This window comes from Triturus cristatus, chromosome 8 (genome assembly GCF_964204655.1).
Source record: "Triturus cristatus chromosome 8, aTriCri1.1, whole genome shotgun sequence".
NCBI lineage: Eukaryota > Metazoa > Chordata > Amphibia > Caudata > Salamandridae > Triturus > Triturus cristatus.
This window is the reverse complement of record NC_140591.1, coordinates 695,530,034-695,554,282: the sequence shown is the minus strand read 5'-3', so window position 1 is coordinate 695,554,282 and position 24,249 is coordinate 695,530,034. Positions and strand designations below refer to the sequence as shown.

The 24,249-nt window shown below is 50.4% G+C and overlaps 1 protein-coding gene across 1 annotated transcript in view; it reads right to left on the bottom strand.

The window, feature by feature from the left end:
- The window catches only part of IPO5 (importin 5), a 614,356-nt gene that overhangs the window by 509,017 nt on the left and 81,090 nt on the right, over window positions 1-24,249 (bottom strand). The window contains exon 5 of the mRNA XM_085622105.1: window positions 17,841-17,937. Within this exon, the coding sequence (XP_085478231.1) occupies window positions 17,841-17,937 (97 nt within the window). The remainder of the gene's footprint in view (window positions 1-17,840; window positions 17,938-24,249) is intronic.

Genomic DNA, 24,249 nt, shown 5'->3' with positions numbered 1-24,249 from the left:
CCTGGTCCCGCGGGTCACCGAAAATGGAGCAGATATGAGTTAGCAGAGTCGCATCCTGGAGGTGAGGCCCACGTACAAAAGCTGGGTGTAGGCCAGCAGCATGGGTCCGATACCCACGCACCGCAAGACCTCGAACAGGTAAGGCCATAGCAGGGTATCGAACGCCTTCTCCAGGTCCAGAACCAGACACGCCGCCCGAGGATATCGTTCTTCCGTCTGATCCTGGATATGAAAAAGGCGACACAAATTATGTGAGGTGTTACGCCGGGAAATGAACCCACACTGGTCCGGGTGCACCAATGTTGGGAGGATTTGACTGTATCGCTCCGCTAAGATTTTTCCGAGGATCTTGCAGTCGGTGTTCAGGAGCGTTATCGGCCGGTAGGAAGCCGGGAGCGCGGGGTCTCTGTGTGGCTTCAAGAAGGTCACAAAGATCGATGTCCGCATCGAGTCTGGGAGCATTTTGCGGGCGAACGCCTCCTCGTATATGGAGGCCAGACGCGGCGCTAACTGTGTCGCGAACATGTGGTAGTACTCGACCGGTGCCTTCGCGCGTGCTAGGGCCTTAATCGCCTGTTTCACATCGTCTGGTTTGATCTTTTTGTCTAGCTCCTTCCCGACTGCGGGGGAGGGGGGGAGGGGGGGATCTTGGACAAGGACGACCGGCCTAGGAAACAGACGAGGTTCCCCCGATGGTCCGACCCGCGGGGACCGGTATAAGGCCGAGTAGCATCCGTGGAAGATGTGCAGGATATCAGCCTGAGCGTGTTTGAGCTGCCCGTCTGAGGCCATGAGTTCTGTTATAGGGTGTGGTGTTGTGTCTTGTTTAGCTAGCCAAGCTAGGAGGGATCCCGCTCTATTCCCCTCTCGGTGCGTCCTCGCCACATATGCCCGAAAATTGTATTTGCGCAGGTCTCGCAGCGTTTCTGCGTGAGAGGATTTGGCTTCCGACAATTGCGCTGATGGGGCGTCCCCCTGATCTACCCTCTTCGATATTTCCACAAGCTGGGTCTCCGCCCTCTGCAAGGCCCTGTCCAGCACTCTCCTGACCCCCACCACTTGCTGGATGCAGTGCCCTCTGGCGCTCACCTTAAATGCGTCCCACTCCAACTATCTCGTGGTGGCCGTGTTGTCATTCTGCCGAAAGTGGCCCTGCATATACTCCTCAAGGGTTTGGCGGAATACCGGGTCTGTGAGGCACTCCCGGGGCATCCTCCATGTTGGGATCGGGGGGTGAGGTGGTTTCCATCTGAGGACCGCGGTGTGCGCGTCGTGATCAGACACTATTCGGCCTAGGTAGTCTGAGTCTTGTACTTTGGGTAAGAGCGACGTTGAGCATAGGAACCGGTCTAAACGGACCCGCAGATCGTGTGGGATCGAATGAAAGGAGAAGAGCTTTGTGGTGGGGTGGCGAGTCCTCCAGATATCTGCTAACCCCCAGCTGTCTGCCCAGCTGCGGAGGCCTGCGGATTGCTTGTACGAGGATGAGTGGGCCTGCGGGGGGGGTGTGATCTGTCTAGGTGTGGGTCAAGGGTGCAATTGTAATCCCCTCCCAATAGCCATGGAACCGACGTGTGGTGCGCCAATGTGCTTGTGAGTCTGCCCCAGTATCCCTCCTGTTCTGTGTTGGGACGTATATGCTCCCTATCAGTAGTTGCTGGCCCTCCAGCAGCCCCGTTAGTATCGCGTAACGGCCTTCTCTGTCGAGGAGTCTGCTTTGCTCTCTAAATGGTACCCCCGGTCTGATCCATACTAGCGCGCCCCTAGCAAATGCGGAGTAGGTCGTGGCACATATTATGCCTCGCCACTTTCTCCGTAGCCGGTCCACCTCCCCTGCTGTCAGATGCGTCTCTTGTAAGAGTGCTACTTGGGCCTTCGGTCTCTTGATGTAGGCATAAATAGAGTACCGCTTGCGGGCGGTATGCATTCCCAGGACATTCAGTGTCAGGAATTTTATGTCTGTGTTAGGATAGTCGTGAGACATGTTGTGAGAAGTCAGGTGTATGCATCCGTGTTGTATTGTGGACCCCACAGCCGCCGTGCCCGTCCCCTCGCCCGCCACCTACCGTCCATCTGTGCACTGTACCGTCCATGAAGGTCGCCTTGCCCGCTCTGGGAATTGTGGGGAGGGAATAAGTAGGGTAGGGGGGTAAACTGCAACAGTGGAAAACAGTCCCAATACTGGGGGCGCATCGTGCGAGGCGATGTGCCCAAACTGGATTTCATGTTGAAACTTTAGTTCGTAACTGTGGGGGTGGTGGCTCTGGTATCTGCCCACTCTCGCTCTGGGGGCTGCCCGTATATTGTTGATGTCTATATGAGTCCTGCCCGGTGTCGGGCTCATTGGCTATTCTGCTCAGTCTGGTCCGTAGGGCCGTGCTTGTCCGTTTCCCCGCTGATCCGATCCGTTGATAACTTGTCATACGAGTGTGTCCGTGGTCTGGCGGGTCACCACAGGGGGCGTCATCGAGCCCTCCCGAGACCTAGGAGTGGCGCTCTTCTCGTCATCCGAGCTGAAGATGTGAGGACCACGTTCCGTGTCCGATCCTCTGTCTTGGGGACTCATAGTGGCCACTGCCTGGAGAGCTTTCCGACGTTCTGACTTTTCAACGTCGAGGAGTTCATTCTGGGCTGGTGTGAGGCCGGCGGCGCCCCCGCCGCTTTTTGGTGACCCATGGTGGGGGGGGGGGTACCCTCCCCACGTTGATAGTTGTGTCCACTTACTGGTTCCCGCCTTCGGGTTGGCCTGGCGTTTCCGTTCTCTCGTCAAGCGGGTCTCTGTAAGGCGGCCTCCCTCTAGCTGGATCCTGTTGCCCTGTGGGTGAGCGCACCACCAGCGCCCCCCCCAGATCACCGGCGCTCCAGATTCGAGGGGCGATCCCCGGCCCCCGCTGGAGCGTTCGTGGTAGTCTGCGTCTGTTGCCTCCGAGTGTCCCCGGGACCGACCTGCCCTCAGTGTGTAGGCGAGATCTCCGCTATTGCTGGTCCCAGGGAGGCGGGGTCGATCCAGTTCCGTGGAGTGCGGGGCTCTCCTGTGGAGTCTCTCGCGCCGGGTGAGTCCCCTGCGGGTTGTCTGCTATCGTGGAGGCAGCGCTGTAGACCCCACACTCCCTTCGTGCTCCTCAACCGGACTGTCCCCCAAGCACGGTTGGGTGCGTATGGCCGGGCTCTGCTGTACGCTGTACGCTCCACGCCTCCCCGCCGTTCCTGCCACCGATCGAGTCAAGCAGTTGTGCGTGGTACGGGGCTCACCTCGTTCCTACGCTGGTGACCCGGTTCAGAGCTCCGCACGCCCTTTGCTGGGTGTCCGCGGGCGCCTGCTTGGACTGTTGCCGGGGTCCATCGACCCGGTCTGTCTCCGAGGGTAGCGGGCTGCTCTTCCAGCCACCATCAGATGATCAGCCTGTATGCGGGGCAGGGGTCCCCAGTTATCTCCACGCATCGATCGCCCAGGTCGGGGCTCACCTGCTGTGTAGGTCGCGCTGCCTGGCTGCTTGCACCCCCGCATGGGTCCGGCCTCTCTGCTCACTTCAGCCTTCGGACCGTCCAGGTCGCCTCCTCGGGTCCAACCCTGGCCCCACAGCCACGAGACACTGGTGCGGGTGGCCGCGAACGCTGGCGGGGTCGATTGTCTCTCAGAGCCTCCGTAGTCCCCCTGCCTCACTGCCGCTCCTCCAGAGACGATCACCCGTCCGCCATCTTGTCTGCTGCCGGCGGGCACCCGTGCGGAGCCTCCGGCACCTCCGTAGCCACAATCTCGGGGACTCAAAGCCTACCGGAGGTGTCGCCTCAGTTTCTGGGCTCAGTCCGACTATTTCCAGGGTCGGTGGGAACCCGGGGCAGGTAGCACTGTCTCGTGCACGGGCAGCCGAGCGGGAGCCTCAGAGAGAGGAGTCCGCCATCTTCGCTGGCTCGGCCACGCCCACTATTATATTCTTTTATATCTTAAACATAGCATGTTGAAAAACCGCTATAAAAGCAAATATCCATTAACATGTAATATACAAATTCAAAATATGAAGGAGAATACAGTACTGAGGAAAAGATTTGCATATTTCAAATATACATTCTCAGATGCTTCATATAAATACTTTTGCAATATGCAATTGACTTTTGTAAACAGTTACAAGTGGTTGCAATAGGCAACACTATTTTAAACACAATAATGCATTGAGTTCAATGGAAGTTGTTATTTGCCACAGATTACTTTTAGGATTACTTTTGGAATTCCAGGACCGGATCCTAGATTCTGTCCTAGGTCAGTACTTGGAATCAAGTGAGAAAAGTCGACTTAATTACTGTGATTATTTTTAGACAATATTTTGCAATTTTAAAAGTTGACACTTAGAAAATATTTCATAGAAAACAGCCAATGATTCCTTATGGCAGAAAATTCAAGTTACAGGTATAATATGTTCTCGTTACTTCTGTAATCCAGTACTGGGTGCCTAGACTCAGTACTGGGACCTTTACCCAAAACAGGTAAGTAATTACATTTTCAGATATTATACGATTTTTAAAGAATATTTAGAGACTGTAGAAATTGACACTTAGAAGAAATTTCACCAAAAAACAGTCAATGATTTCCTATGGGAGAAATGAATATGCTACTTACCAGTATGCATCTGTTCTTGGCATGTAGGGCTGCTGACATTCATATCTGTGCATAGATCGCCGCCTAGTGTTGGGTCCGGATGTTTGCACGTTGTTGTCCTGGAAGAGTCTTCGAAGTATCCTGGGATAGGTGACTCCTCCCCTGGACTACAGTGCGCATGGGCATCCTCTCCATCCTCAGATTGTTTCTCGCCATTGTGGCAGTGATGGAGTAGATACAGAAAGTGATGACCATGCTTACAGTAATTCTGAGAGCTGCAGCTGCTACAGGCGCCGGGGAGGAGGGAGGGCGATATGAATGTCAGCAGCCCTACATGCCCAGAACAGATGCATACTGGTAAGTAGCATATTCAGTTCGAGGCATGTGGGCTGCTGAATTCTTATCTGTGCATAGAATATATAGCAGTACCCTCTATTAGCGGCGGCTACCAGTGCCAGCTGCAGCGGTCTGAAAAAGAGTTTTGAGAACAGCCTGTCCTACAGCTGCCTGCTGTTTTGATTGCACATCTACACAATAGTGTTTGGTAAATGTATGTGTAGTGGACCAGGTGGCTGCTCTACATATATCATGCAAAGGAATGTTTCCAAGGAAAGCCATGGAGGCCCCTAACTTACGTGTTGAGTGGGCTCGTGGGGGAATCGTTAATGTGCGTTTAGCCTTTTGATAGCAAATTTGAATACATTTAACGATCCATCTGGCTATACCTGCTTTGGAGATGGCGTTACCTTTGTGGTGTGGGGCAAAGGCAACGAAAAGTTGTTTTGTTTTCCTAAAGACTTTAGTCCTGTCGATGTAGTACACGAGGGCTCTTTACATCCAGTGTATGGAGTGCTCTTTCTGCGACAGTTTGTGGGTTTTGAAAGAAAACAGGCAGTTCAATAGTTTGATTCATGTGGAACTGCGATATTACTTTGGGCATGAAGTTGGGGTTGGTACGTAGTACGACCCTGTTGGCGTGAACCTGTATGAATGGCTCTTGAATGTTTAGTGCCTGGAGTTCACTAACTCTTCTTAACGAAGTGATTGCCACTAGGAAAGCTACTTTCCAGGTGAGGAATTGAATCTCACATGAGTGGAGAGGTTCGAAGGGTGGACCCATCAGTCGGGTGAGGACCAGGTTGAGGTTCCACACCGGTGCTGGTGGGTGTCTTGGGGGAATTACTCGTTTAAGTCCCTCCAAGAAGGCTTTGATGGCAGGCACTTTGAATAAAGAGAGGTGCTGCCTGTTTTGGAGATAGGCTGATAATGTGGTCAAATGGATACGTATTGAGGTGTATGCCAGATTGCATCGGTACAGGTGTAGGAGGTAACAAATTATGTTTTGGATGGATGCGTCTAGCGGGTTAATGTCAGTATTATTGCAATAAATGACGAACCTTTTCCATTTGGCTGCATAGCAAGCCCTGGTAGTGGGTCTCCTGGCCTCCTTAATGAGGTCCATACAGGTGGCAGGTATAGGTAGCCAAACTCTAGGACTTCAGGAGCCAGATTGCCAGGTTCAGCTGTTGCGGATCTGGGTGCTGAATCTCTCCATGGTTCTGCGTCAAATGCGCGGGTTTGATCCGCAGTCTTTGATGGGGCACCACGGAAAGTTCGAGAAAGGTGGTGTACCATGGCTGGCGTACCCACGTTGGAGCAACCAAGACGAGTGTTAGTGAGTGTTGTCTGAGTTTGCGAGCCACCAGCGGTATCAATGGTGCTGGGGGAAAAGCGTACGCAAATCTGCCGGACCAGTTCATCCATATCGCATTGCCCTGCGACTGTGGATGTGGGAACCTGGCGGCAAAGCTTTGGCATTTTGCGTTTTCGCTTGTGGCGAATAGGTCTATCTCTGGGTGACCCCACTGCTGGAAGTACGGTTGGAGTACTGATGGGTGTAACTCCCACTCGTGCATCTGGTGGCTGTGTCTGCTGAGCAGATCCGCCATCTGGTTGTCTTTGCCGGGGAGGTGTTCCGCCATGAGGAACATGTTCCTCTGAATGGCCCACTTCCACATGCTCTGAGCCAGATGAGACAACTGTGGAGAGTGTGTTCCTCCCTGCTTCTGTATGTAGTACATGGCAGTCATGTTGTCCGTCCGGATCAACACGACCTTGTTGCACAAGTGTACTTTGAATGCCTTCATGGCTAGGAAGATTGCCATCAGTTCTAGAAGGTTGATGTGCATCTTCTTTTGTTGTGTTGTCCATAGTCCCTGCACTGTGTAATTGAGTACATGAGCTCCCCATCCCTGGAGAGACGCGTCCGCTGTCAGTATTATTTCTGGAACAGGCTCTTGGAACGGTCGGCCCTTGCAAAGGTTTTGTGGATTCCACCAATGCAGAGAGTTGTATGCCCGACCGCTCACCAACACTAGGTCTTTCAGTTGCCCGTGAGCCTGAGTCCATTGACGTGCTAAGCACTCCTGAAGCGGGCGCATATGTAGTCTCGCGTGTGGGACTATGAAAATGGAGGCCATCATGCCTATCAACTGCATGAACACTCGCGCAGGAAGGGAGTGTGGGGGTTTGAACTTGGAAATCAGCATTTGCATGCTGTTGATCCTCACTAAATTTGGCTGAGCTGTGGCTGCCAGAGTGTCTATGGTCGCACCCAGGTACTGTTGTACGTGTGCGGGTTGGAGATGTGATTTTGGGTAATTTAGTGAGAACCCCAGGCTGTGAAGGAGGTGAATGGTGCGGGACATGTGGCTGGCGCATTGCTGGGCTGACTTTGCCTGAACAAGCCAGTCGTCCAGGTAAGGGTAGACATGAATGTGTTGCCTCCGTAAATGTGCAGCCACTGTAGCTAGGCACTTTGTGAAGACCCTGGGCGCTGTTGTCACGCCGAAGGGAAGAACCTTGAATTGGTAGTGCTGCCCCTGAATAGTGAACCCGAGATATTTTCTGTGTGATGGGTGAATGGGTATGTGGAAATACGCATCTTTGAGGTCTAGCGTGGCTAGGAAGTCTCCCTGTTTGAGCAATGGGAGGACTTGTTGGAGGGTGAGCATGTGGAAATGCTCTGAGAGAATGTAGCGGTTGAGGGGTCTCAGGTCTAGTATGGGTCTGAGTGACCCGTCCTTCTTTGGTATTAAAAAGTACAGGGAGTACACCCCCGTACCGTGCTCGTGGACTGGTTCGACCTCTATTGCGCCTTTTTGCAGCATACTTAGCACTTCCTGCTGTAATAGCGCTAAGTGCTCTGAGGACATAGGACGGTGTCTTGGCGGTATTGTGGGTGGAGTGGAGGTTAATTCTAGGCAGTAACCGTGTTTGATAATATCTTTGACCCACCTGTCCGTGGTGATGGTGTTCCACGTGAGCAGGAACCTTTGTAGCCTTCCCCCGACAGGTGTTATGTGGTCGGGAGGAAGGGAGAGGGCGTCACTGTTTGTTCTTGGGAGAGGATCTGGTATTGCCGTATCCGCGTCCTCTACCCTTTGTGCTTGAACCACGATATCCACCCCGGGTGTTTTTATCGTAGGTACTTTGGGTGTTGCCCTTGTTGTAGGTTTGCTGTGACCCCTGTCCTCTACCTGCTCCTCTATTTCCGGGGCGACGAAAGGAGCCACTCCGAAAGGTCTGCGTTTGGAGAGCCCCCATGGACTTTGCAGTGTCTGTCCTTTTTTATTTTTTCTAGGGTGGTGTCAACCTCTGGTCTGAATAAGTAGTCGGGGTTGACCGGCTGATTGAGGATGTTATTCTGAACCTCCGGTTTGAATCCGGAGATTCGCAACCAGGCGTGTCGTCGTAACATGACGCTAGTGTTTATTGCTCTGGCAGCTGTGTCTGCGGCATCCAGTGCACACTTAATGGATGTGTTAGTGAGGAGTTGTCCCTCCCTGATGAGGATCTCTGCTCCCTCTTTGAATTGGTCAGGGAGATGTTGGAGTAATGTTTCTAATGTGTCATAGTGTGCGCGATCGTAGCGAGCTAGGAGCGCCTGAGTATTGGCAATACGCCATATGTTAGTTGCCTGGGCTGCAATCCTTTTGCCGGAGGTCTCTAGCACCTTGGACTCTTTGTCCGGGGGAGGAGCATCCCCAGTTGTCTGTGAGTGCGCCCGTTTGCGAGCATTGGCGACTACGATGGAATCCAGAGGCAACTGGCCTCTAATGTAGGTAGGGTCCCCAGGCGCCGACCTATATTTCTTGTCGATCCTGGGGTTTATTACTCGTGCCCTGGTGGGTTCTTTGAAAATGTCCTTTGCTGGTTTGAGGACACCTTTCAACATGGGTAGAGTTTTGATATTCCGTTCTGAGGATGCGAAAGTATCCATTAGAAAATCGTCCTCGATTGTGTCGGAGTGGAGTTGCACACCATGATTGGCCGCAGCACGTTCAATAAGAGCGTTGAATGCGGCAGTGTCCTCTGTGGGAGATGTTTTTGCGCCATATAGCTGCGTGTCCTGTGTATCCATATGTGCACCCGGGTCTGCAGGGTCATCCCAAGCCTGATCAGGGTCCTGTTGGCCGTCAGGGTCCATCTCTCCGGGGTAGGGGACGTGGTCACCCATGTAGTCCTCCAAAACGTTGGTTTCGGAGTGTGTCGGAGAGAAGGACTGTGGATCCTGGTAAGAGGTATGGAGAGGTTCGTAAAGAACTGGTTCCGAATCCACTGGCAGCTTTTTCTTTAGAGGGATCCGGTAGGAGTCCAAAGCTGGCTCGGAAGTTATCCTCCGCTTGTGGAGCATCATTCTGCCGGTGTCGGCATCGATGATGTGGGATAGTGACGTCTCCGTAGGAGAGCCTTCGGCAGGCGTGATCCTAGTGTGGGTGACACGTGTTCTTATTTCGAACAGTTTGGGTGCCGTGGATGGCGGCAGGCCAAAAGTGATGTTGGCCGGTGCCGGAGAAGGTTTTTGAGCTTTTTTCGGCTCGGAGCCTGAAGGGTCCTGTAGGGCTGCCTTTTCTTTGATGCGTTGCAAGGACGCTGCAACTTGCCGCACCTGGAACGCCGGCGGTTCTTTGGCACCGACCGGTTCTGTAGAGGCAGGCGTGGACTTTTTCGGCGCCACGGGGTCATCGAGTCGAGGAGAGGTAGTAGCTGTCGACGGCGTCGATGATTGTGCCTTTGGTGCTGCTTTCGAAGTAGTGTGAGACGCAGCAGCTATTTTGACCACTGTGGCTGGAGCAGATTGTTTCGGTGCCGGGAGCCGAGGCGGTTTGGCGGCACCGATGGCCTTTTTCCGTGTGTCGGCGCAGACGTCGGCTGCTGCGAGCTCGGCACCGAAGTCCCGTTTGGTGCGGTCGGTGCCGACGGGTTTGGCTGGCGACGAAGGTGTGGTGGGCCTCGATCCGACCAGTGTTACTTTCAGTTTCAGTTTCTGTGGAACAGATACGGCTTTCGGTTTCGATGAAGGGAAACCAGTTGTTTTGGGTGGCAATGGCTGCCGCTGAATGTCCGAGGCCGGGCCAGAGGGCGGGGCCGAAGAACTGCGGGATAGGTCTTGGGTAAGGCCCGAAGGCGATCCCTCGACCGGAGCCAGACTGACGCACAGGGATATCCTCCGTCTGTACGGGTAGGCCTTGCTCGTCACCGGAGCGACTCTCTTCGGCCCCTAAGGCCTCATTGTAGTCTCCTACCTCGGTGTCTGCTTCGTCTCTGTGAAAGAGTCGTTCTTCGATGTCTTCCGATCCGGAGTTGTGTTCGGAAGCGGGGCTGGAGGGTAGGTTCTCCACGTCTTCCACATCTTCGTCCTCGGCGCTGAAGATGTTGGTCGGGGCCGGTGCCGCTTGCTGCGCTTCAAGTCTCGCTGCTCGTCGATTCCGGAGAGTCTTTTTGGATCGGAATCAGGCACAGGCCATACATGTGGACTCGTCGTGATCCGGTGAAAGGCATTTGTTGCACACCGGGTGGACGTCGACAAGGGGATATTTCGCATTGCATACAGGACACCGCTTGAATGGTGTCCTCGATTCCATCGTCTAAGTCGGGTCGATGGTCGGATATGATCCGAAAAGAGTTGGTCTTGAAGTTAGTAAACTAACAAATAACTATCGATACCGATCGGGAACAGTACCGACGCGAACTAAAGGCCTTTTGGCCTGAAAAAAGTTTTTCCTAACTTGAGTCAAGATAAGCACATCCGAACCCAATGGCGGAAAAAAACAGGATGGAGAGGATGCCCATGCGCACTGTAGTCCAGGGGAGGAGTCACCTATCCCAGGATAGTTCGAAGACTCTGCCAGGACAACAACGTGCAAACATCCGGACCCAACACTAGGCGGCGATCTATGCACAGATATGAATTCAGCAGCCCACATGCCTCGAACATTGGGTTACTGGTAAGTACAGTTGTAAGTAGTTTTCAGAGTCAGTGCTAGGCACCAAGATCCAGCACTGGGAGCTCCCCTAAGAGCAGGTGAGTATTTTTGTTACTTGGCTGATTTTTGGTAAATATTTTAAGTTTTGAAAAGTCCACACAAAATTGAGTTATCGGGAAATTTTTTAATATGTATAAATCAAGTTAAAAAAGGAGTACAGATACAGTAAATTTCAGCAATAAATAATGAATGAGGAAGTCTTAAATTTATCCCACATTTCATGAAAAAACATCTATTCCAATGAGAAAGACAATGACATATCTCCTAATGAGAATAATAATCAATTGAATATATTGAAAATTATGGAAATAGATGGGAAAGTTGACGTTTCGGTCTTGAATGGGGTCAGTCCGTCAGACCATCTTAAGGACAGTAGTTATTGCATCTAAAGAGTGACCCTTTTCTTATTGAACTCAACACGAATAGTCCCTTTCGTAGAGCTAGAATTTTCACCGCTAGTATAAATATAGCAGAGCGGATTAACAATTCTGGATCAGTCAGATTTTGTAATGGCGCTTTCAAAGAAAGGGAGATAGTGATCTCTCAACTCTTGATTTCTGAACTGTGTCTCAAGAATTAATTATATAGCGTGCGGAAAAACCAGCATCACCCCTCAGCAAACAGACGATCGTCTGTTTACTGTTCATCTGTACTCCCTTTTTTAACTTGATTTATACATATAAAAATATTCTATACACTTCATACAAGATATTCCCGTGTTTGTGCTTTTTATATATTTACTAATTCTTTTGATTTAATCGATTGATATTGTGGTGGTTGTTCTAAGTATACTCCCCCTTAGAGAAACTCCTTGACGAATAATAGCATATTTCATTTTGAAACAAAATCCCTTGTAGTCACCATTTATGGCACTATCCATCTGCATCGAGCCGCTTTACACGTTTTGCTTTTCTCCTCGAGCCCCTGTTTCTCAGTAGCCACTTTTATCTAGCTGCTTTAAACCTTTGACACTGTCCCACATCCCCTGTAGTCTTCTTACCTTTCTTACAATTCCCCAAGTAGCTTTAATAGAACATAACACCTGTTAAAGAGCAGGTTAACCCAAGACTTGGATCTATTGGTGCTACAATAACATGTTTATTATTACTAAATGGTACTCATTTTATGGACCTTGGAAGGATGAAAGGCTAAGTGGACCCGCCGGGATTTGAATCCATGAACATGAGGTCAAACAGATCCCTGGAGTAATATGCATTAGCTCACTGAGCCACTGACTCGATGTTACATCCATTCTTGTATATCTTCACTTTCTCCTCCTCGCTTTACATACATACATATACATCCCTCCCCCTCATTTTCCACGCCAAAGAACCCTTCCCGAGACCGCTTTCTACCCTACTGCTCCTCTGAGGCTGAACTGAAGCTGTCCAGCGCCAAGAGCTAGGCGGACAGCCCTCGGAGCGCATGGCTTCGGCGTTTACAAGACCTCCTCGCAAGAAGCTGCTTAGGAAAGGGGGAGGGGCTCACACTGTCCAACTGCGCTCTCAACCCTTCTCAGTAACTTCCACCCATCCTCCTCTCCCTCCGCTCTCCCACTCTTGTATCTGCATCTCTGCTCCTTCGCACCAGCCCCCCCCACTCTTCACCTCAGCTTAGTGCTCCCCTCTACACGTCACACTCCACCGTCATCCTCGCACACAGCTGTATTTTCATATATGGGATTCGTACATACATTCCTGTGGTATACTGTACATTTTAGTTTTGTGAATACATTTTATAACTTTGTTTTTTAACCACATTTGATGTGATATACTGTCTGTACAACATGGTTTGTTTGCCAGTTTCTGCCCTCCTGTCCCTCTACCCTCTTCTCCTTCCACTACTTCAGCCCCCTCTTTCTACTCCTACACACTTTCCTCTGTCGCAGCTCCCTTTCCTCCATGGCTCTTCCCTCCATGGCTCTTCCCTCCATGGCTCTTCCCTCCATGGCTCTTCCCTCCATGGCTCTTCCCTTTCCTTTCCTTTCCTCTTCGCTTAGCTCGGCCCTCTTCCCTCTCTCCGCCTCACCTCGGCCCTCTTCCCTCTCTCCGCCTCACCTCGGCCCTCTTCCCTCTCTCCGCCTCACCTCGGCCCTCTTCCCTCTCTCCGCCTCACCTCGGCCCTCTTCCCTCTCTCCGCCTCACCTCGGCCCTCTTCCCTCTCTCCGCCTCACCTCGGCCCTCTTCCCTCTCTCCGCCTCACCTCGGCCCTCTTCCCTCTCTCCGCCTCACCTCGGCCCTCTTCCCTCTCTCCGCCTCACCTCGGCCCTCTTCCCTCTCTCCGCCTCACCTCGGCCCTCTTCCCGCTCTCCGCCTCACCTCGGCCCTCTTCCCGCTCTCCGCCTCACCTCGGCCCTCTTCCCGCTCTCCGCCTCACCTCGGCCCTCTTCCCGCTCTCCGCCTCAGCTCGGCCCTCTTCCCGCTCTCCGCCTCAGCTCGGCCCTCTTCCCGCTCTCCGCCTCAGCTCGGCCCTCTTCCCGCTCTCCGCCTCAGCTCGGCCCTCTTCCCGCTCTCCGCCTCAGCTCGGCCCTCTTCCCGCTCTCCGCCTCAGCTCGGCCCTCTTCCCGCTCTCCGCCTCAGCTCGGCCCTCTTCCCGCTCTCCGCCTCAGCTCGGCCCTCTTCCCGCTCTCCGCCTCAGCTCGGCCCTCTTCCCGCTCTCCGCCTCAGCTCGGCCCTCTTCCCTCTCTCCGCCTCAGCTCGGCCCTCTTCCCTCTCTCCGCCTCAGCTCGGCCCTCTTCCCTCTCTCCGCCTCAGCTCGGCCCTCTTCCCTCTCTCCGCCTCAGCTCGGCCCTCTTCCCTCTCTCCGCCTCAGCTCGGCCCTCTTCCCTCTCTCCGCCTCAGCTCGGCCCTCTTCCCTCTCTCCGCCTCAGCTCGGCCCTCTTCCCTCTCTCCGCCTCAGCTCGGCCCTCTTCCCTCTCCGCCTCAGCTCGGCCCTCTTCCCTCTCCCCGCCTCAGCTCGGCCCTCTTCCCTCTCTCCGCCTCAGCTCGGCCCTCTTCCCTCTCTCCGCCTCAGCTCGGCCCTCTTCCCTCTCTCCGCCTCAGCTCGGCCCTCTTCCCTCTCTCCGCCTCAGCTCGGCTCTCTTCCCTCTCTCCGCCTCAGCTCGGCTCTCTTCCCTCTCTCCGCCTCAGCTCGGCCCTCTTCCCTCTCTCCGCCTCAGCTCGGCCCTCTTCCCTCTCTCCGCCTCAGCTCGGCCCTCTTCCCTCTCTCCGCCTCAGCTCGGCCCTCTTCCCTCTCTCCGCCTCAGCTCGGCCCTCTTCCCTCTCTCCGCCTCAGCTCGGCCCTCCTCCCTCTCTCCGCCTCAGCTCGGCCCTCCTCCCTCTCTCCGCCTCAGCTCGGCCCTCCTCCCTCTCTCCGCCTCAGCTCGGCCCTCCTCCCTCTCTCCGCCTCAGCTCGGCCCTCCTCCCTCTCTCCGCCTCAGCTCGGCCCTCCTCCCTCTCTCCGCCTCAGCTCGGCCCTCCTCCCTCTCTCCGCCTCAGCTCGGCCCTCCTCCCTCTCTCCGCCTCAGCTCGGCCCTCCTCCCTCTCTCCGCCTCAGCTCGGCCCTCCTCCCTCTCTCCGCCTCAGCTCGGCCCTCCTCCCTCTCTCCGCCTCAGCAGCCCTCCTCCCTCTCTCCGCCTCAGCTCGGCCCTCCTCCCTCTCTCCGCCTCAGCTCGGCCCTCCTCCCTCTCTCCGCCTCAGCAGCCCTCCTCCCTCTCTCCGCCTCAGCAGCTCTCCTCACTCTGCCGTAATGCTTGTTACTCATTGAGATGTGCGCTTGCCATCCCTCAGAGGTTTGTAAAGCCAGCAACACATTTATTAAGACTAGCTTTTGTTGCAAAATTTCATGTTAGTTATCGTTTAGGTTCACTCTACGAAAACCTTTATCTAGATTTTTCTTGCGTTTCTTTTTCAGATTTCATTTTATTACTCCCAACTCATTTCTCTGCATGTACCGATTTTTAGGTCTAAGCCGACCAGAAAGCGAAGCCATCTGCTTTGCTAAAGACATCTTGGGGACTTTCAGCTAGTTGACCTAGGAATCCATTCCGACCGTTGTTTATCATTGCCTTTGTTGTTTTTAACTCACATTTTATAGCTTTCAATTTGCTGGTTTTATTTGCTTTAGGCTATCCAGCTCGAGTCTGTGCCCCCCCCCCCCCCCCCCCCTTGCCCTAACCTTGTTTACTGTATTCTTCCATGAACTCACTTTCTGTAAACTGGCCTTTAAATCTTATTTGTAGCTCGTCACATTTTCTGTGCATTCAAAGAGGAGGTTGGGAGCTTGTCATTATGAACTCCACAGTACCATAATGCCATTGTGGGATTTAATGAAAAAAGCACTCAAAGAGCATCTTAGAGATCCCCCCCTGAAAAACAACCATCCTCTGGTGGGTTCCCTGACTGGTACACACCAGCCTGCCACCACAAGACACGTTTCTGCACCCCTAGGGTGGGAGCCTACGCTCCGAGCCCAGAAACAAAGCCTTTCCTGGGCAGAGGTTTTCACACCTTCCCCAGGCCAGGAAGAGCCATCTGTGGCAGGGGAGCTTCATAGGCCCAAGCATTTGTAATGCAACCCCTAACCTCTCCTGCCATCAGGAGCAGGCCCCCTTCCCATCTCCCCCCCCTTTTCGGTGGGAAGACAGGTGGGAAAAATTAGCCAGACCAGAAGGTGTGCCCACCTATGCCAACCCCAACCCTCAGGTGGGGAGACGAGGTGAAGTCCCCTCTTCATTGCCCACCATCTTGCAGATGGCAGGCACTCTCCAATCAGGATTAGGGCTTGTGCTCACTCCCCCACGTGGGCTGAGCACACCCAGGGTGTAGTCACCCTAAGGTCAGTAGCCCATTGGCTGACCTCGAGATCCCTAAAACGCCCCCTAAATACAGTATTTAGGGGCAGCCCTGAACCAAGAAGGCAGATTCCCACAGCCTAAGAAGAAAAAGGAGGAAAGAAGACGCCCAGCAGAGAAGACTGCAGAGAACAACACACTTGGCCCAGCCCTACCGGCCTGTCTGCAGTTTCCAGAGATCCTGTGCCAAAAATAGTCTTGTCCTGCAGCCAGCGACATCCAGAACCCCTGGGAGGACTGACTGCCTTCAACAAAAACGGGATCTCCTGTGAACAGCAGCTCTGTTCTGAAGAAACACTAAAGAAAGAATCAGAGCCTGCGGCGGAAACAGAAACCAGACTCCCCTGGAGCCACCATTGCACCCTTCGCCTACGGCTTGAGTTAAGAGTGGCCCACCGGTCCCAGCGAGGTCCCTGGGCGCTCCAGAGTCCGAGTCCACCATGGGTTGACCCCTCCAGGACTCCCAGGCGTCGCCTGCAGCCTTTGCACGGAGAACAAGTGGCCCACTAAGGTGAATTCCGACCTCAAAAGACACCCCTGCATCCAGCGCTCCACGACCTGGAGAAGAAAACCCGAGGTGCACCTACGCCCCGAGCCCTCCTGTGAAGGGCAGGAGACGTCAGCCAACGCTGAACACCGGGTCATGACCGTCAGGGCGACTTCACTGCACAGGTGAGAAATTCAGGCTGGTGTCGTTGGCGTCTGGTGCAGTGTGGGCTGGAGATGCAGATCCGGCTGGCTCCGAAGTCTTTGGAGTAGGTTTCTTCTGGACAGGTCCGCCGTCCTTAGGAGATTGAAGTCTTTATTGAAGGCAACAGTCCTTCCCAGGGTTTTGGAGGTCGTGCTGCAAGAGAGGTCGCAGGTTTCGTCGCAGATGGAAATAGGTCAGTAGGGCTGGGCCATGGTAGTGGACTTCCGGCTTCTGCTGCAAGGTGTCAACTTTCTTCGTAGGTAGTCGCAGATCTGGGGGAGCCACCTAAATATTAAGGAGGAGTTTTAGGGGAGTAGCAGGTAGGGCCAATAGGCACCTCACCTGGAGTGACTACACCCTGTATGCTACTGCCCTGTGGAAGGGGACATAAAACTAGCCTTGACTGGAGGAGTTTCTCCCCTGCGCCCATCCTCAACATGGAGGGGACTGAAAAGGGGTGGGGTTGGCAGAGGTGGGCACACCTATCTTTTTGAACTGTCCCACCAGTTTTCCTGCCAAAAGTGGGGATGTTACCACAGGCCTGCCATCTGCTGCTAGCAGCAGAGGTTGGGGTCGCATTACAAAGGCGGCAGGCCTTTGAAGCTTTCCTCTTCGGGCACTGGCACATCCTGGGGGAGGAGGCGTGACATCTGCCTAGAATGTGCATTGATTTTGGTTTCAGAGAGCAGGGGACCAGGGGTCTGGGGGTGGCTGGATGCCTACAGCCGGTCAGACCACGCCAGGGTTAGTAGGGTTTCAGGGGGCACCTCTGAGGTGCCATCTGGGTATACATGGTACAATAAATCCCACACTGGCATCAGTGTGGGTTTATTGAAAGGAGTACTTTGGTACCAAACACTCCTGTATTCAGTAAAGCCATCATGAGGCTGTGGAACTCAAGTAATCAGCCCATGTACTCTCTATGGCTTAACTGACACAATATTAGGAAATGGTGCCCAATATTGTATGGGCATATCTGCTCATGCAGATATGCCCTCACGTGTAGTATAGTGCGCCCTGCCTTAGGGCTGAGAGGCCTGCTAGAGATGTGACTTACCTATGCTGCCAGGTAGTGTTAGCCGACTTAGCACCCATACAGGGTGCCCGTCGACCTGGTTGTTTCCTCCCTCACAGGGGGATGCAGGCTGCAAAGGCAGTGGCACTTCAGGAAAGGCTGATTAGCCATTGTATCAAGTTATCTCGGCTCCAATTCAAATCAAGGAGGCAGAGCTAGAACAGCCAGTAGGAAAGTGTAAGCTCAATATCATTTATAGCAGCAACTTCAAAAACAGAGCAGCCCTGTTGATACCAAAAACAAGTGTGCACAGCTAATTAGATTATGAAAGCAATGCAAGACACTAAAGAATTCAACTGGCATTACTAAAGGTAAATTACCGTTGGATTTTCTTGATCCTGCATACACTGAACCAGCATCCGTTTGATGACGTCCATGTAATGTTGTTGTTGATTTCCAAATATGCCAGGGAAGTTCCTAAATTGAATTAAAAATGCAGTTCAGGATGGTTAGTGTGGCACTGGTTGCAAAGTATTTATATAATACAAAATTTAACAAATAGAAAAAAAGACCCTGGACAGCAGTAACCCACGTATGAAATTGCATCAGGGGCAGACAATGGACAATTTCTAATGTGGTGAAGTGCTGAACCCACGTGTGAATATATTACAAAGCAGACAAATTCATTGGGACTGCCCTTTTTGTACAATTCTAAAAAAAGTATAGATCTACATATTTACCAAGTTTACATGAAGCAGGCGAGACAACTAAGGCCAGACCAAAAATCATTCAAAAATACATACATTGTGGGGCTTTAGGATCATGCCTCTGCATAAGTTGTCCGTTCAACTGTCAATCACATGTTGCTTCTGGTCACCAAAGCATACAGCCAAAGCAATCGGTTAGCCCACTACATCCACTTGCTGTCTTACACTGACTGACAACATTTTGCCTTATCATAGGAACTTATGCCTCAAAAGTGTACTGGAGAATCCAGGCTGTTAGGCAGATACTTTGCCAATCCCTTTTCGCTCTCCAATCTTGCTCTTAATTTTTGTTGTAAACTATCCCTTTCGGTTACAGAACTAAGAGTACCTTTTGCTTTGCATTAATAAGAAGTTTCCAGTGCAGCGCATTAAAACTAAGGTAGCGTTTTATACCTTGTCAAAGTATACCAGTCTGCTATGAAGCACCCCGTTGTTTTAATTATATACTGCTTAAAATGGTTTTTTTTTTTACTACCAGCATATTGTTGCCGTTTTATTTTTTGCAGCATGTGTATGCACACTAAAAATAAAAACAATAAAAAACGTCGCCATCTTGTCAAAGCAAGACCAATTGGCTTTGCCTGTGATGGTTATGTATCCAATTATCAACTATCTTGTGGAAGACCTCAGTATTCAAAAGTGTGCTTCTAACTGTCGACCAAGTGATTCTGAGATAAATACTTTCAAAGTCTAAGTAACATTTGACCATTTATTGCTTTATACTTTATCCACAAGTTAGTAAAGACCTATACAAGAAAATAAAGTAAAGTGTTGCAGAGAAGATCACAAGCCCCTTCGTATCAATGACCAGGAGACGATATACAGAGTAGGCTCTCCTAGTTTTGAGTGTTCAAAAAACTTTAACAGCCTGTCTGACAAAGTGATCAGTCATGAAAATGTATACAAATGATTGCAAACCAAATTAAGGCATGGATTGCTGCAATCCGTGGGTGATCTTACACACATCCCACTTCCATCCGTCAACCTCCCACAATCCACACCCTCATAATGCAAATACTTTCCCAGATGCAAGATTCTACAAGGAGGAAATAGACTGCAAGTATCCACATATAGAGAAACTCTGAATGGCTAATTCTAGCAAATATATATTTGAAGTTTGTTTATTTTAATACTATTGATGGCATCGTCCACCTTCTACACTTCATTCACAAGTTGACTAACATGTTCAAGATTGACGTACAGCAAGTGACAGCCCATTCACATCTGCCCTTTACATACAGAACTACTAGTTGCATATTAAAACTCATTTGCTCTTCAGATTCCACAATGATTATTTTTGTTTAGGATGCAAACTCGCCCTTCAGACAGCACTGGTCATCGATAAACTAAAACTGCTGCAGCATGAGAGATTATAACCACCTTCTGCAGAAGAACTGTGGACTAGTCTAATTCAGGACTAACATTGAGAGCAAATTATAGGTGTGTATGAGGGAAAGGCATTAGTTTTAATACCGGTGCCCAAGTCGGTTTATGCACTGCTTTGATGTTGAGTCATGGGAAAAGGAAGTAGTTTTCCATTGTTGCTTCAAAATAAAAGAACACCACGTCACACGAACAGTACTCCCAGAGAGCCTGTTAGTGCAAAGTGGCCATGTGCTCCTAAAAGAGGTCAGAGAATAGTTTACAGTTTTAGGGCGGTAGAGAGGAAGATGGGGTGATGGTGGGAGATGACCTGGATTTTCTGAAGCCCACTTTTCAAAGGACTGAGGTGTATGAAAATAGTTCTAATATATACAACTGTGCAACGAAAATACCAGTGAATGCAAAACCAACTCAACTCAAGTTTCAAGTTCTCAATTTATAAATAAAAATAAATAAAGCCATGGCCACGGTTTCCGCTTTGCGTCTCACCTTCAGCATAATGAGTTTATTCAAAATGAGAGATTTTGGGTACAGCTGTATCCATTTCAAGCACTTTCATTATCATTTGTCAGGTTAAATTAGAGGTCAGTGAAAGGTGCCAAGCAGAGCGCCTGGCTTGGAGTATTTCACATCAGTTTGAATTCACAGCTCCCACCGGTGCCATTTACTCCGCTCAAGACTGAGGTTAGTTAACAGCAGAGTACGTCCAGCCAATAAAACTACTGTTGCAAAGAGAAATATCATGGAGGGCAGGCACAAAATTAAAGCTGAACCCCACCCAAAACATACACATGGCACCTGAAGTTATGAATGGAAAATTAGAAAGTGTATTCAAACGTAAATGCGAATGTCATCTAAACTGATATTGAATACCCAACAGGGGTTCTGACTTTTGGAATTGTGAACAGGTGTGACTTTACTGGCTGAACAGCCACCAAATCAAGTTCTTTGATGCACATAGATGCTCTTTGTTTCAGAGAGAGGTCACAAGAAAGGGCCCTGGACACATCCCAGGAGGAGATGGGGCTGATAAGGGAATCAAAGGACATTGCTGGAGACATGGGCTAACCTTTTGATAAACATCACTGGCTGACATACAGGCATGGACTCTAGTCACTCCTATGGCCTGTGCTGCGGGGCCATCAGCATTGGAGACGCCCCGGTTGTGGCAAATGGCTTTCAAGAGGGAGAGGGCGGAGGAGTGAGCTCTCCAATAGGAAGCAGACCCCTACAATAAACTTCAAAGCGTCAGACTAAATCACATTTGGTGTCTGGAAATGGACTACAAGACCTCCAAAATTGGCAACTGTTAAGGAGCTAGTCAGGTTAAGCAAGGAGAATCTCTGCAAGATTACTGCTTGTGACCAAGACTGGGGACCAAGGTCTGCTAGTCTCCCTGCTGAGTGAGGAGACATGATGCTGTGAATCAAAAACCACCTACTCTGGTGCCTGGAGCACCAGCGCCTGACTACTTGCCAAGACCAGTATCCCAAATGAGGAGTGTGTTGGAGGAAGAGTCTTCCCGTGGGGAATCCTGTCAAGTGGATTCCCTGAGATAGTTGGGAGAACTGCTACTGCACAGATGGGGGTCGTTGCCCATGTGCAAGACAAAAATCGGCAACCCTCGTGTGAGGGAAGGGCCACTTAAGTGAGCCGTGGATTCTGCTGTACCGATTGGGCCAGACCCAGTGAGGATTCAGTGACCCATATCCCAGGAGGTGCTGCCAATGCCGTGTGGAGTGGGTTGTAACCCCTATCCCTGTAAAGCCAGGAGGGGGTCGCCATGCAAGCATCTGCTGTGCAGATTGGTCTGTGCCCATGTATACTAGAGATCTGGTGGCCCTGTATGCCAGAGGGTTTTCGTCCTCTGGAAATGCCACCCTCTTTTGCGTACACAAAGGGGGAAAGCGAAGGTGTGATTGCCATTTGCTTCACTGCGGTGGTAGCATCTTTGAAGCGGAGCCACCAGTGGCCACCAACCAGTAGTCAGACTGCTGGAGGAGGTCACATCTCCCACAAGAAATTCTTTGTTGCCCAGTTTACACTTCTCTGGAGGTGGGGCAGCATCTTGTCTTGGTTAACAAGGGTTGGCGATAGACAAGAAAGTAACAAAGGTTTGGTCAATTAAGTATCAACTTTCTAAAGTCATTTTTCTATTAAAAATAACTTTAAATCCGATATCAGCAATGAGTCTGGTTTAACATAATTAATTTGACTCCTTGACATAATATCTTTGGTGCTCTCAGATGAAAGTTAACACTTAGCGCAGTGGTTAGTGAAACTCTGATAGTCAATAGGAAATTTCGCGTTGTCAAGGAAGGTTAAACACTAAAGGAACATGGCCTTTAATACTTAGCACCCTGCCTGGTGGACTATCAAGGCCTTTCCTAGGAGTGGCTTAACATTAAAAGCATTTGCAATGCAAATGGTCTTGCATTTGGGACCTTAAGTGTTTAGCCATGCAGCACCTTATCCTGGGTGCTGTGCAGACAGGGACTGAAGAGCTATAAAATTACCATACACTGGGCCATGCAGTGCGATTCAGGAATACATGCTTCCCTTAGGAAACATTTATACACACATTCCTAGGCTTTTTAACGCACAGAAAGACAAGTGCCTCGATGCACGTGAAGAGCACCACTACAATATTGTGTGCCACTGTAAAGTAGCATGAAGTAACATTATACAATCATGTACCTTCCCTCTTCTGCTTCACTTTGGATCATTGATGCAACAGAAAGGCAGTAAAAGTGCTACTCAAGATCCAACAAGACGCACACAGAAGACTTACTATAATCAGCTTATTATGGGCCAAGATGCAGTTTTATGGCACCTGATGTTTTGGGGTAAATTGGCAACACAAACAAAATCCAGCTTTGAAGATGGCATTTTGTGTGACACGAGAATTGCAACCATGTCTATATGCTGTTCGGTGAACAAAGCTAAAAGCAATACTTCCTCTTGAAGAAAATATGCAGATAATGTAACCAAAGTAGGCAGAAGGCAAAGTGAATTCGAAAAACAGTAAACATTTATCTCCAACCCCCCCCCCCCAAAAAAACAAAACAAAAAAAAAAAACTTGAACAAGCGAAATGTTACCGCTGTGAATGGCAGTAGTTGAGCGTCAGAAAAATTGGAACAGACTAAAATCAGTTGTGAAAATGGCCTGATTGTATGGAGTATTTTAAGAGGCTATCACAAATCTGTGTGAAATATTAGGGTAACAAAGCTAAATTAGAAGCGTGCATATACTGAAAGAAGGCAAATGATAAAGTTAACGCATTAATGTGCATTATAGCCAGGTATCCAGTCGGACTTTAAGTGGTAGTGCCACATACCTGGCTGTAGTGGGTAAGAGAAGGCCCTAGTTATGCCCAGATTACGAGTGCCCCTCAGGGTTATTAGCTACTTATTGCACCCAATACAATCCGACACAGAGTTAAGGATATGTGCGTTAGACATTTTGCCTTAAAAACATGGCTTAAACACGCATATTTTAGTTCATTCCAAACCATATTCCATATGGTTCAATAATTACCTTGCATTTTTCTTATGGCAATTCCGGCAGGTTCGACCTGCCATCATTTTACAGGGGCTGTGGTTTGTATCATATCTGGTAATTACCGGGTGTAATAAAGTCGGCACAACTCAATTCCGAACCTGCACAGGGGTCTGTTCCAGCCCTCTTGGAATCAGCGCCTGCCTTTTGCAGTAGGCTTTCTCACAGATATTATGCACTAACTTATGTATTACATCAATAAAATACAAAAAACGAAGGTGTTGCAAGAAATAAACGAGTTGTTTAAAAACGTTTTTTACTTTTGTGAACAAAAAATGTGGCATTAACAATTTAATTGAATACTGCAGATTAGGTTCCAATTCTTTGATACGCACGGCAGGTAATTCTAATCATTAATACAATACCAGTACCTTATCCATCGTGCTGTAGTGGTGGCGAGCCAACAGCATAACAGAGCGACGAGGTTCTGCCTGGGCTGTAAGAGCCCAGACCTGAAAATGTTCGGCAGGTAAATGGTGCTACAAAACACCATGTAAAAATATGAAAAGACTGTTCAAAATTCAAAAAGCAAATGTCTTGAACATGCCACATGAGAGCTCGGACGGTTTGGGGCTCAAGGGTCCCAGAGGACCCCGAGCGGTGACCAGCATCTGGCCCGCGACTGGACAAGCTTAATAGCTCACCTACGTCTATCCTGCGGTTATACAACAAAGCAGCAGAAAATGGCGTGTGAACATTTCTAGTTTCTGCACTTCTTCTAGGATCAATAAACCAACAGCATGGATTTCTGCCCATGGAGTAAGTCTGTTTCTTGAATACCACTCCAGCCGCAATTCCATTCTGGCTCGATCCACTTATGAGAGAATTACTAACAGCAAACATAGGATACCCGCTAGACAAGGTGGTCCTGCTTGTGGGACTGCCGTGGTAGGAGGCATTGTCATATTGGCTGCACCAGAGGTGACCGTCCCAAGATTTTGCCCATTCCTTATAAGATTAGCACCACCTCCATCTATTTGCTGTGATCAAGGGGATAAATTGACATGGAGGCAATTATCTGGCTGGATTGCTGTGGATTGGTTCAGGTCACGGATTATTACTCAATGAATGAGTGGGGC